Source organism: Penicillium argentinense, assembly GCF_028826775.1.
Source record: "Penicillium argentinense strain IBT 30761 chromosome Unknown utg000010l_segment0_segment0, whole genome shotgun sequence".
NCBI lineage: Eukaryota > Fungi > Ascomycota > Eurotiomycetes > Eurotiales > Aspergillaceae > Penicillium > Penicillium argentinense.
The window spans coordinates 1,854,203-1,872,375 of NW_026622669.1; the positions used below are offsets into that span (position 1 = coordinate 1,854,203).

Consider the following 18,173-nt stretch of genomic DNA (forward strand, 5'->3'; position numbering starts at 1 on the left):
ACGGTTTCCGCTCGTCCCTTCAGTACATTCTCGACTGTGCCTCGGCCGTCGATGCCGCAGTAAAACCCAGCTGGCTAGCATCGCTAATTGGCCCTGTGGATAGCCTCTCAGACCAGGGGTCTGTGTGGTATGAACAAGAGCCATGGCGCCTCGTGAGAAAAGCTCCCTCAAAAGGGGAAGAGTGAGTATACATTGATCCCAAATATGCTGGGTTTCCATTGCTGACCAGCGTCACTCTTCGATGACAGGCCAGCGCCGATGCGGACTCGCAGGAGTTGAAGAAACCTCGACGCTCCCAGAGAGTTTCGAGCCAGCGACAGCTGGAGACGCCGATCGATCATGACTATTTACCCACGCCGTTGACGCATGGCAACTCGACCGCCACGGACATCCGCAAGGAAGTCACGGCCACTCCTCCCGACAGTCCAAGCCATGCCCCCGACCCCTCGCAGGTCCCATCTTCGCCTCCCGGAGATACGCAGGCCCTGTCGCAGTTTGTCTACCCCCCAGGGCTTTTGCTGACGACGTGGATGATGAGAGCGCGGAAGGAGTTTGGGGATATCTCCTCCCGTTGGATGACAATGTGAGCGGTCCATTCGTTCTCAAGAAGAGAGATGGCTGCGCGGGTCGTGACCGTGCTTCGAAGAACGGCCGGCCTGGGGGTTATCTCATCGGCCGCCACCCGGAGTGTGGTAAGTTCAAGTGGTCAGTAGCATCAGCCTGAGAAATGCTGACCATCTCGCAGATCTGATGATCAACATCCCCACCATCTCAAACAGACATTTTCTTCTCTTCTCGGAGAAGAGAAAGGGTGACGTCGTTGCGATGCTTGAAGACCTGTCGAGCAATGGGACGTTTGTCAATGATGCAATGGTGGGACGGAACAAGAATCGCGAGCTCGAGGACGGTGACGAGGTCTCGATTCTGAACGAAGCACGGTTTGTCTTCCGCTACCCTCGGACACGAGATACCCATGGCTTCCGCCAGCAGTATCGGGTCCTGCAGCAGCTCGGGAAGGGCCATTTTGCTACGGTCTATCTCTGCGTGGAGCGAGCTACTGGGAAACAGTATGCTGTCAAGGTATTCGAAAAACGCTCAGGAGACTCGCAGAAGACCCAAGGAGAGGCTCTGCAACAAGAAATCGCTCTTCTAATGGGTGTGAACCACCCAAACCTGCTGTGCCTAAAGGATACATTCGATGAGAATGATGGAGCCTACCTGGTTCTCGAGTTGGCCCCGGAAGGCGAATTGTTCAATTTGATTGTGAATAAACAGAAGCTCAGTGAGGCCGAAACTCGTCATGTGTTCCGCCAATTGTTTGAGGGCTTGAAATATCTGGTAGGCCTACGATTTGCCGCCCGTGGCAGGTGAGGCGACGTTAACTCTCTCCTGCAGCATGACCGTGGAATTGTACACCGAGACATCAAGCCAGAGAACATTCTCCTTAAAGACAAGAAGTTGAGCGTCAAGCTGGGTGACTTTGGACTTGCGAAGATTATCGGAGAAGATTCGTTCACGACGACCCTGTAAGTTGCACGCTTCGGTCAGCGCGTCCATTTTGTTCCATATGCATAGTCATGCTAACGTTGATTGTCTCAGTTGTGGTACCCCGAGCTGTGAGTTGATCTACAATGCTATATAGATAAACGGTGGCTAATTTTGCAGATGTTGCGCCCGAGATCTTGCAAGAGACGAAGCGCCGGCGGTATACAAAGGCCGTGGATGTCTGGTCGCTGGGTGTGGTTCTTTACATCTCTCTTTGCGGTTTCCCGCCCTTCTCGGATGAGCTGTACACAAAGCAGAATCCCTACACGCTCGCCCAGCAGATCAAGATGGGGCGGTTCGACTACCCATCGCCATACTGGGACTCTGTGGGGGACCCTGCACTGGACTTGATTGACCGAATGCTCACGGTGGATGTCGAGAAACGAATCAGCGTCGACGAGTGTCTCGAGCACCCCTGGCTGACCGAGAAGTATCCCAGCCTGACTGACAGCACCGATGGCTTGACCGGCGCCCTCGGAAAACTTGATTTTTCCAAGCGTAAGGTCGAACGCGAGCGCACCTTGCTGAGCACCGTCAACGCCGCCAACTTCAGCGAACATGTGGAGGGCAGCGGAGCCCCGATCAAGGTCTTTCATAAGAACGAGGCTGGAAAGCGCGTGCACAACCGACCTGCTAAGCCTAAGGCTTCGCAACGTGAAGCGTCGCCAGGCGATAACAGCGCCCCCAAGGACTTTGCCAATCTCGGGGAGCGAGGCGATCCGGCGCTCTACGATGAATGAAGCGGTGCGGGGACTTGTCTCCATGCTGTTGTTGGGGGGGATTCTTTTCTTAATTTTTTTTTTTTTTTTTATTATTATTTTTCATACTCTGGGTAACCGTGGGCTTGTACTAGGACGGGGACACTGGACAAAACGGGAATCATGTACATTTAGAAGGCGTCGTCGGAATCATACGTTATTTCTGTTCATCTTTGCACGTCGTGCGATCGCCAGGCACCGCTGGGATATCGGTGGGCCAGGCGCCCGAAGTGGCGTGACGAGGACTCGACCTGGCACAGCCTCCCCCAATTGACCCATTAGCGAGAGCCGATTGAGGCCCAGAGGTCTTGATCGGTTGATGGGACGAGCGCAGGAATAGTATGCGACCATGCAGGCACGCCAATTGCGAGCCATCCCCGTAGATGAAAGGCGGAAAAACAAGAAAAAAAAAGTAGTGTAGGAACCAGGGGGCGGGTCCCCTTTCACCGAATGACAGCGGAGATTATTATTCTGCATCCTGCCCCTGCCGCCAGACTTCTTCCCTCCTCCCCTTCAAGAGAGCCAGTCCTCATCTTGTCGCCATGGGTCTCTTCGCCAGTTTCCTCGACAAGTTCTGCGAGCATTGCTCGTCCCAGTCCATCTACACCCTCGTGTCGGTCGGTACATTGTCCATCATCGCGCTGTCTGTCGTGATCAACGTCCTGCGCCAGTTGCTCTTCAAGAACCCCCATGAGCCCCCCGTGGTATTCCACTGGTTCCCTTTCGTGGGAAGCACCATCAGCTATGGTATCGACCCGTATCAGTTCTTCAAGGCCTCCCGCGCAAAGGTGTGTCTCTTGTGATCTTCACCCCCCCCCTTCTGATCAGGGACCATGACTAACGTGGGCTTCTCCAATCAACAGTATGGCGATATCTTCACATTCGTTCTCCTCGGCAAGAAGACTACAGTCTATTTGGGCACTAAGGGCAACGATTTCATCCTGAACGGCAAGCTCCGCGACGTCTGCGCCGAAGAGGTTTACTCGCCACTCACCACCCCCGTTTTTGGCCACGATGTTGTCTATGACTGCCCCAACTCGAAGCTCATGGAGCAGAAGAAAGTGAGATTGCGACTTTGATAGCCCGTTCTGGTTTCATTTACTGACACGAATTCCGTAAATAGTTCGTGAAGTTTGGTCTCACATCTGAGGCTCTTCGCTCCTACGTGACCCTGATCACCAACGAAGTCAACCAATTCGTCGAGGATTCTCCCGCATTCCAGGACCCTAAGGGCACCTTCGATGTCTCCAAAATAATTGCAGAGATTACCATCTATACTGCGTCGCGCTCGCTCCAAGGCAAGGAAGTCCGTGACCGTTTTGATTCAACTTTCGCCGAGATGTACCACGACCTGGATATGGGCTTCGCTCCCATCAACTTCATGCTGCCCTGGGCCCCACTCCCTCACAACCGCAAGCGTGACGCTGCGCAGAGAAAGTTGACCGAGACTTACATTGATATCATTCGCAAGCGTCGCGAAGGTGATGGTAAGAAGGACTCTGAGGATATGGTCTGGAACCTAATGTCGTGCACCTACAAGAACGGTACCCCTATCCCCGACAAGGAGATTGCCCACATGATGATCGCTCTATTGATGGCTGGACAACACTCGTCCTCGTCGACCGCTGCTTGGATTGTCCTGCGCCTGGCTACCTGCCCCGAGATCACTGAGGAACTCTACCAGGAGCAGCTTCGCGTCCTTGGTAACGATCTTCCCAACCTCACCTACGAGAGTCTTCAGAAGCTCGATCTCCACTCCAAGGTCATCAAGGAGACTCTCCGCATCCACGCTCCGATCCACTCCATCATTCGCGCCGTCAAGAACCCGATGCCCGTCGAAGGAACCCCTTATGTTATTCCGACCACTCACAACGTCCTTTCTTCTCCTGGTGTTACTGCTCGCTCTGAGGAGTTTTTCCCGAGCCCTCTCAAGTGGGACCCCCACCGCTGGGACGAAGTCCCCGTTGCTAAGGAAGACGATGACGAGGAGAAGATCGATTACGGATATGGTCTCGTCAGCAAGGGTACCAACAGCCCCTACCTTCCTTTTGGTGCTGGTCGCCATCGCTGCATTGGCGAGCAATTCGCTTATGTGCAGCTGGGTACAATTCTCGCGGCCTTGGTGAGACAGATGAAGTTCACCACTCCCCCTGGCAGCACCGGCATTCCAGAGACGGATTATTCAGTAAGTTATTCTCCAAGTCATGGGGTCGGTTTATGCATTATACTAATATGGCTAATAGTCCCTATTTTCCAAGCCGCTGGGCAAGTCCTTTGTGCAATATGAGAAGCGCGGAACCAAGGCATAGATGGAGCTCGGATTACAAATTCAAGCAAGAGAAGGGAAAAGAAAAAAGAAGCAAGAGACTCGAATTTTGGCACCTTACTATTTTAATGACTTTTCAAGATGTCGTGAGAGCACCCTGCCGCATCGATGTCTTTGAACGACTGTACGCGTTGTACATTATTCTCTTTTCATTCATATGTTTCTTTCTTTCCGTTCCGTCATATCCCTTCTTGCGATTTTCGTTAATATTGCCATAGAGAGGTCGTGTCAATACAGCTTCCTATCAATTCAAAGGTATTGCTACAATTGCACCTCCACTATGTTCTTGTTATGTTGACCGCACTTCTACCTGATTCTTGTCCGGTCACACATGATTGTCTATGCGACATCTACCCGGTCACTACGTGATCAGCCATCTGGTCACCTACAAGAGATCCACTCTCTGGTGCTTCAGAATTCAAGGCAAAGAAAGACCCGGGTTCAGATTGCTTTCTTGTACAAAGGAGGCAGGCTGTCTTGTACTCGTTGAATCAGAATTCCGTAGAGTACTATCAATAAAGATTTGGAAAACCACGAAAGGGTTGTGGCTGCAGCAAATTCCTAATTTAATCGGATACAATTCAAAATGTTCAGATCCTTGGGGGTTGGTAGTAATATAGTATGGTACATTGCAAATAAGAAAACACAGGTCTCACAGGGCTGAACAGATATGCAAGAAACGCCAACAAACATCCTTCAGACTGCTTCTATGCCCGCTTTCTTCGCTCCTCGAGTCTCTTCTTCGCCCTCACCTCCACCTGTCGTCGTTCACCACCATCGACCTTGCGTCCACGCTTATCTTCCCACATACCCTCCTGAACGGAAATGGTTGCAGCAGAGCCGTGGCTTCCCTTAATAGGCTGGAGAAATGGTCCCATAATCTTGGTGCCACGATGGATCTTCATGTGCGCGAACTGCTTCAAACTTTTGGTCGCTTGGTGCGTGTATTCGGTTGCATCTGGTGCCAAATTCACAATGGCCTTCATCATGCCTGGTGTCAGGTTTGCAGAGGAGGGCCCGACAATGGGCTTCTTGGGATCCTTGGCTGGCAGGGGAACTTCCACTACACGCAATTGAGCCACTCCATCAACGACATGTTCCAGATCGCCTCCAGGGCCGTACAGTCCATTCCGGAACTTTTCGCGCTTTCGCAAGAGATATCGTCGCTGGCGGGCGGGTTCAATTCCAAGGTTGCGAAGCTGGTCCGAGTTCGAAGAGAAGAGTTGCTCCCAGGATGTGATCTTGCTCGCGTGCTTCGACATTTCGCGGCCGATCAGGGTGAGGAATGTTTGGACATCGGGGACAAACGGTGTCGGGGAGGGCACCGATGGGGTCGTGTTTCGGGTGAAAGGGCGAACAAATTGTCGAGAAATGCTGGTTGTCTGGATGATTCGAGAGGGAACCAGCCGGAGGAGCGGATTGCGCATCGCCATGGTTGTGCTGCTTTTTTAAAAGGCTCCTTCTCTCCTGCAATTGGGTACCTGCTTGCGGTTTTATCTGAGATAACTCGAGCCGCAAACAAGCTTTGCAGGGGCAGCGGAGAGAGAAAGGTTGGAGAAGGGGAGGAAATGAGGTCCGGGGTTCGTCAATTCATTCGTTGCCGCGGGTTGTCCGCGCTGAGAAATTTCGGAAGCGCCAGACAGCTCGGGATCAACAATACTCCGAGATCAAGCATTCTACGACTCCGACCGTCGCCCTTTGAACACTTTTTTGTCTTTCTTTTCAGTCCGAAATGAAATCTTGAAAGCTTGGGCGAACAGCTTTAAGTGCTGACCCCACCTTCCATTCTCTTCTAGGGTGTCTCTCGCTGGGGGTTTCCGCCGACCACTTTCAGATCGCCGCAGCCATGGCACTCTCACCGTTCGCCTCACGCTCCCCTTCGGTGGCCATCTCATCTCCGAATACCGCCCTCAGGTTGAAAGCTGCTGCTGCGCAACCCGCGGCTGGGTCTGCAATGAGTGCAGTGCCTGCAGCCCATGCTCATAGTGAACTCACCGAGCAACTCAATGATTCAGTAGCCCGGAACTATGAAAGAGGTTCGTTATAAACCAAGCCTCTCCCCACATATGCAGCACTACGAACTCGGAACTTACGATCTTCAGGCAAGAAGTTAGGTGAGGGTACATACGCCGTAGTCTACCAGGGACGCCGCCGAGACACCGCAGCCACCGTCGCCATCAAAAAGATCAAAGTCAATGCCGACTACAAAGATGGACTGGCCATGGATGCTATCCGCGAAGTGAAGTACCTGCAGGAACTATCACATCCGAATGTCATCGCACTCCACGATGTCTTTTCCAAGCACGAAAATCTTCATATTGTCCTGGAGTTTCTTCCCGGGGGTGATCTGGAGATGCTCATCAAGGACCAAGACATTCACTACGGCGCGGCGGATATCAAGGCCTGGATGGGCATGCTCGCCCGAGGAGTATGGTTCTGTCACGAGAACTTCGTGCTGCACCGAGATATCAAGCCCAACAACTTGTTGATAGCGGCGGACGGCGAAGTCAAATTGGCTGACTTTGGTCTGGCCCGGTCGTTTGCTGATCCCTATCTGAACATGACCCACCAAGTGATTACTCGCTGGTATAGGCCCCCGGAGCTGCTGTACGGGGCCCGACAGTACTCCGGAGCGGTGGATGTATGGTCGATGGGCATGGTGTTTGCGGAATTGGTGCTGCGCGTTCCGTTCGTGGCGGGCAACACGGACCTGGATCAAATATCCAAGATCTGCGAAGCCTTCGGCACTCCGACCGAGGAGAACTGGCCCGGGGTCACTCAGTTACCCAATTACATTCCGACGGACGGCAGTCACATAATCCCTGCGTCAGGACGGGACTTTTTCCTGCGGCAGTTCCCAACCGCTGGCCCGGTGGGTGCCGATCTGCTTATGTCGATGTGCGCGTTAGATCCTCGAAAGCGCACCACAGCTCTCCAGGTGCTTCAGCACAGCTGGTGGACCATTGACCCTCGGCCGACCGAGAAGGAGGCTCTCCCGCAGAAACGCAAGTCCGCCGAGAAAAAGATGGGTGACGATTTGAGCCGGCGCGGAGGGGAGCTTCCCGACGACAGCCCGTTCAAGAACGCGGCGCGACAACTAGATTTTGGCGCTATGAAATAATGACCACCTCAATTGACGACCTTGGCCCTCGGGGCACCATGAATTGTGCATTGCTGTGAACTATGAATTATATGTCCCGCGCGGGGAGGAGTTTGTCGTAAATTGTGACCCCTGTCCGTCCTTTGTTTTTGCCTCCCATTGTCCACCTAGACTCTTGGTCGTATCATTTCCGTCCTCATCTGCATCCCGCGATGGCGCTGCAATATGCATGCAGATGCAGCGACTATTCGCTGCCCAACCCTCTCGCAACTGACAGCCCTGGTAACGCGTAGGGGCGTTTCCACAAAACAGGAAGGCGATTAGGAAGGCTGTCAACCCGTCAACGGCACGATCCGCGGCGCGACCTACTTCATAGGTGCTTGCCTCTTGTCGGTACCTGTCATGTCGCACTGTTCACTGGAGGCCCCGTCCACTGCAAGCCATCACGACGGCACTTCGCGGTGTCCCTGTGGGGGTGGTGGTCGTCGCGTTGCCGGATCCCCTTGCATGCGCAGATGCAGATCTGTATTTGGTAGGCTCCTTCTGTGGGATGGGAGGTGCCCTTGTCCCTCTGTCCATATCCCCGTGGTGGACCCCTCGGGGCTGAGTGTTCTGCGGCTTCGAACGAAAGGGCCGACGGTGGGTCTGTCTTTGAGGAGGATCAACGTTGGAAGGTTCGCACATGGGACCCGAGGGGTTCCTGTCCCGATTTACCTCTCCATGCAACGACCAAATAATCGGCCCAGGATCCACCAGGAGGGGGGGGCCAGGTACCTGACTTCCTGGCGCGCCGGCCAGTGGCCATTCGCCCCCCCTTTTCCAGCCCTTGGATCCCCCATCTTCACTCCTCCACCAGCCTGGCCATCATTGGGCGCGCGAAGCTCCAGCTCCAGCCCTCGAGACCACCAGGATGGCCCGGCCTTGACTCCTTCGAGACTTAGACTGTGATTGTCCACTTTAGCACCACGCCATACCCTCTCCGACTGCCCCTTTTCTGTGCACTGTTACTGCACACACGATCTGGGGCACCTTGGATGGGGAGTGGAAAGGGACCTGGACCTGCATGGATGGGATACAGTCGGTATGGAGTAGATGCAAGTGCCTGGTCAATACAGGGGCCGCGCCAGACGGTGCGATTGTAAAATAAGACAAGTAGCAAAGATAATAACAATGGCGCTTTTCCCGCTCTGCGGGGGAAAGTCCTCACGGCGCTATCGCGAATTAATTCTCCTCTCCCATCACACTTCTTTTCTTCCGCTTTCTTCTTCCATTCTCGACAACCATCCCAATCTCAATTCCCGCCGTCATCCCTGTTCGACCTCTCCGTGTCTTGCGCCAGGTTCGCAACGGCCACACTACGGCAGTGGCGCTCCGTCCTTCACAAACTCTCGCGTCCCCCGTCGCGATCGCAACGCATGGTGGTTTGAAGCGGTACGTTTCCGAGACTGGCATATCTGCCCACGCTCGAAGGGGAAAAACATCCACCACCCACGCAGGCCGCCCCGGCAAAAGTTCCAACGACGCGGGATCGCTCGAGGCTGTTGGGATATTTTCCCTCCCTAACCGAACCCACTTCCATCTGCATGTGTCGGGAACATTTTGGCTGATCGAAGCGCATCGACAGAGCCGTTCGAAACCCCCGCCGACTGTGTGATCCCAGGCCCAGCATATACCTCGTCGTTTGCTTGATCTAGCCCGCATGGCCCTTGCGTGCTCGACTGTCATCCACCGACTGAATTGATATTTGGAGAAGAACGCTTGCGCCTACCATTCTGCCTCTCTTACCCTTAAGCAATGGCTTCGACATCCACCCTCCCACAACCCTCACGGTCGGTGACGAATCCTCCGGCCGGCGCGTTGCCTCCGCTGCCCAACCCCAAACCCAGAAAGAGTCTTCCGACACCCGACACATCGCGGGCTCCATCTCCCTATCAGCCGTCGAAACTGCGAGCCCCGTCAAGCCCGAAACCCTCCCTGGTCCGATCGCCTCTATCAAATTCCAATTCCACATCGAATCTGAGTACCGTTCGGTCAGCCTCCAGTGGGCGTGCCCCGGGTAGCCCCGACAAGTCTCTGCGCCGGACGATAAGCATCGCCTCATTTCCGCAACCCCCCAAAGCGGGCACTCGCCCATCGACAGCAGCTTCGGTGTCGGGGCTTCCCAGCTCCAGTTCTACGGGCAATGTGAAATCCAAACGGGGCTCACGTCTCAGTACAGGGACCACCAGCAGCTATCGGAGCTCAAAAACGCCCTCGCTTTTGAATGGAAGCGCAGATGGAAAATCCATTATGGTGGATGCGCGAGATCCAGAAGCCTCGCCGGGCCATAGTCGAAGCTCTTCAGCTCAGGGTTCCTGTTCGACCAGCGCAACAACGTTTGAAGACGCCGAAGATACGATGGCTGGTGGAAAGGGAGGCCCCAAGCCCAAGGAAGCCAAAGGAAATGTGATCGTAAGTGTGCGTGTTCGGCCTGATACTTCAACGAGCGAAACCCCGCGCAATCACGGCGAGTGGTCGGTGGAGGGGCGTCAAAGTCTGGTTTCTTACCGGGGCAAAGAAGGAGGCGACTACTATTACGGTGAGCAGTCCCGCTCTGGTTTCATGATTTCCCTATTTGCTGTTTCAAGGGCTTGCATTGACTGACATCCGTCGAACGACAGATAACGTGTTTACCACTCACGAAAACAACGCCAAGGTTTACGATTCGGCCGCCAAACGGCTTGTACGACGGGTCATGGAAGGTTACCATGGAACGGTCTTCGCCTATGGTATGACAGGCACCGGTAAAACCTTCTCGATGCAAGGAACCGCCACCTCTCCGGGTGTAATCCCGCTGGCCATCACCGATATCTTTTCATTTATTCGAGAGACACCTCATCGCGAATTTTTGCTTCGAGTGAGTTATTTGGAAATTTACAATGAGAAAATCCACGACCTCCTCTCTGCTCCTATCGCCAATGGGCCGGGAGCTCCGCAGCAGGAGGAGATCAAACTCCGTGAAGACAGCAAACGCGGCGTTTATGCGACACCTCTGAAGGAAGAAATCGTGCAGAGTCCGACCCAGCTCCTCCGTGTGATTGCAAGGGGAGACCACGCTCGTCGGACAAGCAGCACTCAGTTCAATTCTCGCAGTTCTCGAAGTCATGCAGTGGTGCAGATCGTTGTCGAAAGTCGTGAGCGTGTGCCTACGAGCAACTCGCAGGATAAGCGAGCTGGGATCGCACCGGGAGGTGTTCGAGTATCCACTCTCAGTTTAATCGATCTTGCTGGGTCAGAACGTGCTGCGGACGACAAAGAGCGTCGGACTGAAGGAGCCCATATCAACAAGAGTTTGCTGACCCTTGGGAATATCATTTCGGGGCTTTCGGACAGCAAAGATAAACAAGGAAATCCCGGTGATGCTAGGCATTTGCCCTATCGAGACAGTAAACTTACGCGATTGTTGCAACCGGCTTTGTCGGGCAACTCGCTTGTGAGCATTCTCTGCACGATCCAGTTGGTGTCAGGTGTCAATGCAAACACTGGTGAGACACTCAACACGCTGAAATTTGCTGCTCGAGCGAAGAACAATATCGTCAGTCATGCAAAGAAAGCTGAGGAAGCATACGGCGCCGGTGGAGGAGACTCGGGAAGCCGCGTCTTGCTAGAACGCTATCGTATGGAGATCCAGGCTCTCCGGGGTCAACTTGATACGCAAGCCAAAGCCCAGGCCGAAAAGGAACTCAAGTGGGACGAGCAGCAGTATGAGAAGGAGGCTCAGGCTCGTCATGAGGAACAGGTTCTGGAAATGCAGCTGGCTCGAACTGCGCTTAAGGAACGAATTGAGCATCTCAACCGTTTGATCTTAAGCTCCAAGTCAACCGGCGTGAACAGTCATGGGAGTATGTCGGCTTTCGGCCGGCTATCGAGAATGTCCAGCATCGATACCGGGGGCACACGCTCATTGCGATCTTCGGCCAGCCAATCCACACTGGGCGCTGCCCATTCCTCCATCCGCCCGATGTCTTTTATGTCGGTCAACAGCAGTGAGCCATCGGGAACGATACCCTTCGCGGGTGGTTCATTTGGGAATGAGGAAGACGATGATCTGGGCGAATTTGGCGACGGGAAGGCTAGTTTACAGCGGCAAGTCACAGCATTGCAGGCCGACTTGGGCGATAAGAACCGATACATTTCTACTCTGGAACGGCGGCTCCTTCAGGCCAGACGTTCAAGTCACTCTCGCATGTCGATGGGAGTTAAATCCAACACCTCGACGATTTCCGAGCATCCAGATGCAACGGCGTTGCTTCGGGAAAAAGATATGGAGATCAATGAGCTTCGCATCCAGTTGGACGACAAGGATCGAATGTTGGCTGCCCTTCGGTCTGCCGCTCGACACCGAGACCTCGCTACTATTACCAATGATGCACAGTCACCAGAATTGAAAGGCAAGCCGGATTCACACACTGCGCCCAATAGCCCACCAGATACCAGCGGCGTCACGGATAAAACTGCTAGTCCAGTGACTCCGGCGCCAACTGCAAATGTGGGCAGCAGAGAGGATCGGAGGCAGAATATGGATGAGGTGTCCAAAATGCTGGACGAAATGATCCAGGGTCGGGTGGACAGCGGCCATCTGGAGAGGAGCTCTCTTGGGGCAGTCAAGAGGGTGTCGAGTGACAGTCGCCGCATATCGACATCGGCAGAAGTGCCAGGGTTAAAACCCAGCACGCCTGTGCCCATGGATCCCACTCCTGACTCTCCGCCGAATTGATGAGGCTATGATATGCCTCTTTTTGTGTTTATCGTTGATTTGATACCCCTTCTTTTCTTTTTCTCTTTTTTTCCTTTCAACTCTCGTATCTCTTTTGGATTTTGGAGTATTTTTGAACCTTGCAGCCTGGTGCGGCTTTGTATTTTTGTGTCTTCATGTAATTTTACTTTCCAATGGCAGTGGTCGAGGATGTTTGGGGCAGCACGAACGGTCCTAAAACCCCACTACATCGACTGGTCTTTTGCGCTCAGACTCTGTTCTACTAGTCCCCGCTGTGACACATTGGCACATGAAAGTATCAATCGCTTTTTGAATCTGTGGGTTTTGAAAGTAGCCATGACCATAGTGAATAAGACAGCGGTCGATCGTCAATTGTGCTAGTGGTTCCGGAAGCAGCTTCAAGGCATTGAATCTACTGGTGCCTTTGTAATATATTCAAACCCATCGACAATACTGTGCACTTTTGAATCAATCATAGTAAAAGTTCAGTCGACCATTTCCTTTGGAAATTGATACATACAATCACACCCCTTCAGACCACAACCCCTCACCGTCCCTTCTGCCAGGTTTTCGATTTGGGTGTCCTGGTGTTTCAGAAGAAACCTGAACTTTCTGGGGGAAATATGGGGAAATATTCTAGCTCAAGGCCCATTCATTTGGTACTGTGGTAGTACATTACTCCAGAGACGCTATTCAGGCAACTGATCACGTAGGTGACTAGGTGCATGATCAAGTAAGTAATCGGAAGGGTGACTGAACAGTGAGCCTGGCAGTCGGTAGAATGAAAGTTTCAGGTTATAAAGACCATGGTGCAGGTGGCATCTGGCGTCGAAATTAGTACCTTGTCTGATCAAGGCTCTAGTCATGACTTATCTGAGCGAAGCCATGACAGGCGTGGTCTGGGACAAAGGGGGTGTGGGAGCATCATTCTCCTTTCCAAAATATGGATGTTTATCTATATTACTACTACTCTGCCTACTACTCAATTATTGTTCGTGGTACTGATGTATTATCCCTCTCCCGTCTGAAAATATCTAAACAAATAGACCTGATTGTGCGGGCTTTGGTAGGCGCTCCCACATGTCGTCACTACAGGCGATAGTTGTCTAGAATGATTGTTGAGAGTTCTACAGGCTCGAGTTCCTTTTTTTTGGGTCGGTAATTCCGGGCCTTTGTTGGAATTAACTCATCTTGGGCGGAGCAAGAGGTCTTGTAATTCATTGTCCTGGTATAGCCATATTTCCATAGTCGGTGTTGCCGGTCTCTTCACTCGACTAGCGCCTCAGGCCTACCTACCTTGGGGTAGCTGATTGCCGCGGTATCCGTCTACAGACCCGCTTAGGCACATTTGGTCTTTGTGTTGCTAAGCCAATAAGAGTTCAGGCTGTTGCTCTAGAATGTTGTGGTGGGTTATTAGTAGAGGTCTGAAATAGTAATTATCTGCGATTCCTCCGGGTTAAATAAAGTATCGATAATATGTGGCGGTCCTATTAATCCTATGGTTTAATGGTTTTTATTTTCCGTAGCTGAGTAGTATCTATTGTGAAGGGCTACGGCCGAATTGATTCAATTGAGCGGTGCCAACATGCTGTTTATCTGAAGCTTAAGGAAAGTAAACATAGGGGGCATATAGCGGTGAACTGGATACCCCAGAAGCTTGGCGATCACGTGGTGCACGGGCATAGCCCGGGCTATATCCTGGGCTTCAGCCCGTTACATCTATGGCATCGATATTTTCTATTCTGGCAGTAGCACGGGCTGGCTGTAGGGAAGCTTAAGTGCTTTTGGAAACTTCCTATGCGCTTGAGACGTCTGGAACATATAGACTCAGAAATAAATAAACATACGAAGTAGTCTAGCACAAGGAGTATTTGGTTTAGACATAACTAGGGGTTATATATAATCGTAGTGGAGTAGTTACATGAGAAATGAAAACCCTATACTTAATAAGCAATTACCTTTCTGCCTCTGTGAACATCTATGTTGTGAGGTTGTTTCCTTTTGTTCAAAACTGAAGTTAATACCGACCTGCTACATGCATTACCAGAGAAAAACAGTATCGAATGAAAATAAGCGATATTAATTATTACCTAGTCAAGCTATGACTAAACACCAGTCCCATATGGTGTAGTGGTTAACATCGCCGTCTTTCACACGGCAGCCGGGGGTTCGATTCCCCCTATGGGAGTCAAATTTTTTTTTCCCCCAAAGAGAGGGTTGAGAACTCGATATTCTTAGTAGACCCTATTTCTCATCGCTTTATAATCGCTCCTTATTTATCACAAAATGACATCCGAGGATGTCATCCCGGTCTGTAAATAAGCACTCCCTGGCATTCGCCCCGGCCCCACTTCTCACAACTTGAGTAATCTCCTTGCCAAATTAATATCGTATATGGAATATCGTATATGGAATGAATGCTGGTACACCATTCACGATAGCCCAGATCGCTAGCAAGTACGTATTAAGTGGTCGCCTCGCCTCGGTACACTATATCTCATACACGTCACATCGCGTGATCACAACATCACTGTGATAAGTAATATCCGAGCATACCACTACTACAACAACTGTACTATATGTGTAGCAGTAATCGCGCATACTACCAGAACATACCTTCAACCGGGGCTGTGGGTATATTTCACCGAATGAAGATTAAATTTTGCTTGGAGCCTCGACAGAGGTTTCGAAGCTAATGTGAATCCGGCGTATCTTGCTTGGAGAACCAATCACATGTGCGTAATTATCAAACGGGTTTGTTGTATCTGGATAGTGGGACTGAGAGAAATTGAACTCGATAAGGTCTCACGTATCACGAGATAATTTCCAGTTCACCCGTTCTTTCTTTTGCATAAACGTCCTTCCATTGGTCCCACAGTCGCTGGAGCTCTTGCACATATCGATTGTGGAGTTCATCGATATATTGATCATCGATCTTGTCTCGATTCTGCTGCTGCATCACAGGAATAGGACGCCCGACGACAATGTTCAATGGGCGGCGATAGGGCATAAGGCCCACGTCATAGTTGAACACACCCCGCGCATGGAATAGCGGGATTGTGAAACCCATCGTCTGTTTTACCAGCATCTGAAGTTTGTGGATGATTGGGTGTTGGTCTGAGCGGACTTGTTCGTAAAGATCATTTTCACCAAATGCGAGAACAGGGACCAAGTCCGCGCCAGTGCGGATGGCTAATTTGACGAATCCTTTGCGGCGCTTCAGTACTAAACGCATGGAATGCGGCTGAGCATTGAGAGATTCACGAGCACCGCCAATAACAATAGTGATTGCTCGCCCCATGCCTTCGCCATTCCCGCCACCTTTAGACAAAAGGTTTTCACATGATTCCCTGGAGACGCTCGCAAGGCCCATGGCGAGGGCATATTCTCGGTAGAATGGAATGCGGAAATTCGAGTCCAGTGTCAACAAAGTGTTTGTGATGCCAGGAAATAGCTTAGAAAACCCGAGAGCCTCGGTTCCGAAAGCGGCAAAAGCACCATGTGAAATGATGCCATGGGGATGGTAACCAAAGATATACTTCTTGGTCGGAGGGAGTGATTCTTCCCGGTGAAGTTTGGCGGGAAAATAAGACGCATAGATCGACCAGATTGGAAGTGACCTTAAGAAGTTACTGCGGCCCTTGAGCTCCCCTGATGTAGGTGCTGTTGAGAACAGGGAGATATAGACCAGGTAAGGCAGCAGGAGTGGCCAGAATAACGGAATCGCACAGGTGAAGAAGAAGCTGGTCAGAAAAATGGCGATAGTAAGGGTATGACACAGAACAATAAACGTCTGCAGGCGTCGCTCCAGGCCGACATTTAGCGGTGCCCAGTGAATGCTGAAGGAAGCCGTTAGTTCCGGGGGCTGGACACGCGGGGAGGAAAGAAACATTACCGTTTTCGCTCCTTGTTCTCCGTATGGCTGGATGAGGTGCTTGTCGAGGAGGCTGTTCCTCTACCAGGAGAAGCATTCCCATTCATCTTTCTCCAGGTTGAGTTGAAGCTATTGATGGAGAGATCAGATGAATTGCGGCCAGGAGTCCCAAGATGACGTCGTTGGCCCTGGAGTCACATGACTAAACTAGCCCACGCGGGCTGAATATCGATCATCCAAGCCTGCGTCTGTCGTCTGCCACGATAACATGGGGCTAACTGGTGTCAGACGTGAGGCTCGATGGGAGAATGGACCACGCAGATGATCTGAATTTGGCTAAAGAATTTCGCATCTCCCATGCATCGGTTTTAGCATATTTCTAGATTTAAGAATTATAGGACTTGTGAATGATTCTTCGCTGTTCCAAAAAACCAAGAGGAGTCCAAAAAAAAAAAAAAAAAAAAAAAAGAAAAAAGGAAAAGAAAAGAAAAGAAACATGAGATTCCATTGCTCCGAGTATTTAAATCAAGCTCTGAACGCCATTCCGCTGGTGAATGTCTATATAAATGCAAGTCTAGTTCTTACGCTTTGACCATGAAGATCTAGATAGTAATCACCGATTAGTACCGTATATCCAAAGCCACGTGCAAAGTAGGCACAACTCACCTCATTGAGTGACTTTTCGTCCATGAGGGCTCTCTTTTTCTGAGCAATATGTCGGCTCCGGAAAACCTGTCGTCCGATGGGTCGCCGCTCTCGTGATGTTGTTGGTGGGTTCGCAACATCAACTTCTTGAGTACTGCTCTTGGACTCTTTCTTGGGAGTTGGTTCGGTTTCTCCGCTGGTAGTCTCATCTCCATCGGTATCCGCCTTTCTCTTCTTAGACTTTTTCTTCTTCTTGGCCTCGGAGACCGAGGACGAACTGTCGACATCGTCCGATCGAGAGCGGTCTTTCTTCGAGGACTTGGACTTGGACTTCAAGTTTGACTTGGATTTGGATTTAGATTTGGACTTGGATTTGGAGTCGCTGGAAGGATCAATATCTTCGCCTGACTCCTGCTCGTTCGTGTCTGACTCGTTCTTCTTTGGCGCTTTCTTGGGTTCAGATGCCGGCAAGGCTTGCAGCTTCTCTTGGGCTAGCATCCCGCCGTGAACGAAACGAACTTGGGGAAATTTCAGGGCAACGTATCGGGCTAGCTTGACATCGTCCCGTTTCCGCTGATCCTGTTTTAATTCCCCGTCGGACTTTCCGTTCAGACGACCTAAAAGTCCCTTGAAGGCATCCAGGCCAGTGGGTTCACCCAGTGCGTCTCGGCCCCCGCGAGCGCCCAACCCCAGCGTGTCGTCTTTGATCGTGACCTTAATATGAGAGGTGCTCGCCGAGGTCAAAAGATCGGCATGCGCCGCATCTTTGGCTCCCAATCGATTGCCCGGGGCCCAGCCCTGAGCGCTCATAATGCGGTGGCCGAAGCCCGACGTGGATCGCGCCCATTGCGTATTGTTGGGATCATGGGAGATCTTGGTTCTCCTGTGGGTGAGAAGAATGAGTTAGCGGAATAATTTCTTGACGACAGAATAGTGTGCGCATACTTTTTCGGTGCCGCTAAACCCATGGTCGTCAGCGAGTATTGCAGGTGACTATCTGCGGGCAAGAAAATCGCGAAGTCGAAAAAAGTTTCAGATGCGGGAGATAGCTGAGTCAGCTGCCGATAAGGTGCCGGGGCCCCAGGCCGTCACGGCGGACCTCAGCCGCAACAAGTCGAGTATCGCCGAACAAACACCTCGCCACTGTTCGGTACACTCCAAATACACTT

At 51.8% G+C, this 18,173-nt stretch overlaps 7 protein-coding genes across 7 annotated transcripts; 4 read left to right on the forward strand and 3 right to left on the reverse strand.

The window, feature by feature from the left end:
• Nucleotides 1-142: 142 nt before the first annotated feature.
• On the forward strand, nucleotides 143-2,285 carry N7532_010379 (uncharacterized protein; the record flags this gene model as incomplete). The annotated part of the gene is given in 7 exon segments (XM_056622870.1): nucleotides 143-181; nucleotides 249-493; nucleotides 511-692; nucleotides 746-1,338; nucleotides 1,396-1,526; nucleotides 1,600-1,616; nucleotides 1,666-2,285. 7 exon segments carry the CDS (start codon nucleotides 143-145, stop codon nucleotides 2,283-2,285), a joined length of 1,827 nt encoding a protein of 608 aa, XP_056470286.1.
• A 560-nt stretch (nucleotides 2,286-2,845) lies between these two features.
• On the forward strand, nucleotides 2,846-4,612 carry N7532_010380 (cytochrome P450; the record flags this gene model as incomplete). The annotated part of the gene is made up of 4 exons (XM_056622871.1): nucleotides 2,846-3,091; nucleotides 3,167-3,364; nucleotides 3,427-4,488; nucleotides 4,547-4,612. 4 exons carry the CDS (start codon nucleotides 2,846-2,848, stop codon nucleotides 4,610-4,612), a joined length of 1,572 nt encoding a protein of 523 aa, XP_056470287.1.
• Nucleotides 4,613-5,336: 724 nt separating this feature from the next.
• N7532_010381 (mitochondrial 37S ribosomal protein mS41) lies at nucleotides 5,337-6,062 on the reverse strand (the record flags this gene model as incomplete). Its single annotated transcript, XM_056622872.1, has 1 exon — nucleotides 5,337-6,062. One exon carries the CDS (start codon nucleotides 6,060-6,062, stop codon nucleotides 5,337-5,339), a length of 726 nt encoding a protein of 241 aa, XP_056470288.1.
• A 413-nt stretch (nucleotides 6,063-6,475) lies between these two features.
• Nucleotides 6,476-7,750, forward strand: kin28 (TFIIH complex serine/threonine-protein kinase subunit KIN28; the record flags this gene model as incomplete). The annotated part of the gene is made up of 2 exons (XM_056622873.1): nucleotides 6,476-6,665; nucleotides 6,732-7,750. 2 exons carry the CDS (start codon nucleotides 6,476-6,478, stop codon nucleotides 7,748-7,750), a joined length of 1,209 nt encoding a protein of 402 aa, XP_056470289.1.
• A 1,773-nt stretch (nucleotides 7,751-9,523) lies between these two features.
• Nucleotides 9,524-12,485, forward strand: N7532_010383 (putative kinesin family protein (KipA); the record flags this gene model as incomplete). Its single annotated transcript, XM_056622874.1, has 2 exons — nucleotides 9,524-10,307; nucleotides 10,357-12,485. 2 exons carry the CDS (start codon nucleotides 9,524-9,526, stop codon nucleotides 12,483-12,485), a joined length of 2,913 nt encoding a protein of 970 aa, XP_056470290.1.
• Nucleotides 12,486-15,297: 2,812 nt separating this feature from the next.
• N7532_010384 (uncharacterized protein) lies at nucleotides 15,298-16,377 on the reverse strand (the record flags this gene model as incomplete). The annotated part of the gene is made up of 1 exon (XM_056622875.1): nucleotides 15,298-16,377. The coding sequence occupies one exon, from the start codon at nucleotides 16,375-16,377 to the stop codon at nucleotides 15,298-15,300; it is 1,080 nt and encodes a 359-aa protein (XP_056470291.1).
• Nucleotides 16,378-16,884: 507 nt separating this feature from the next.
• pxr1 (telomerase inhibitor/ribosome biogenesis protein PXR1) lies at nucleotides 16,885-17,972 on the reverse strand (the record flags this gene model as incomplete). Its single annotated transcript, XM_056622876.1, has 3 exons — nucleotides 16,885-16,917; nucleotides 17,026-17,887; nucleotides 17,950-17,972. 3 exons carry the CDS (start codon nucleotides 17,970-17,972, stop codon nucleotides 16,885-16,887), a joined length of 918 nt encoding a protein of 305 aa, XP_056470292.1.
• Nucleotides 17,973-18,173: the final 201 nt, after the last annotated feature.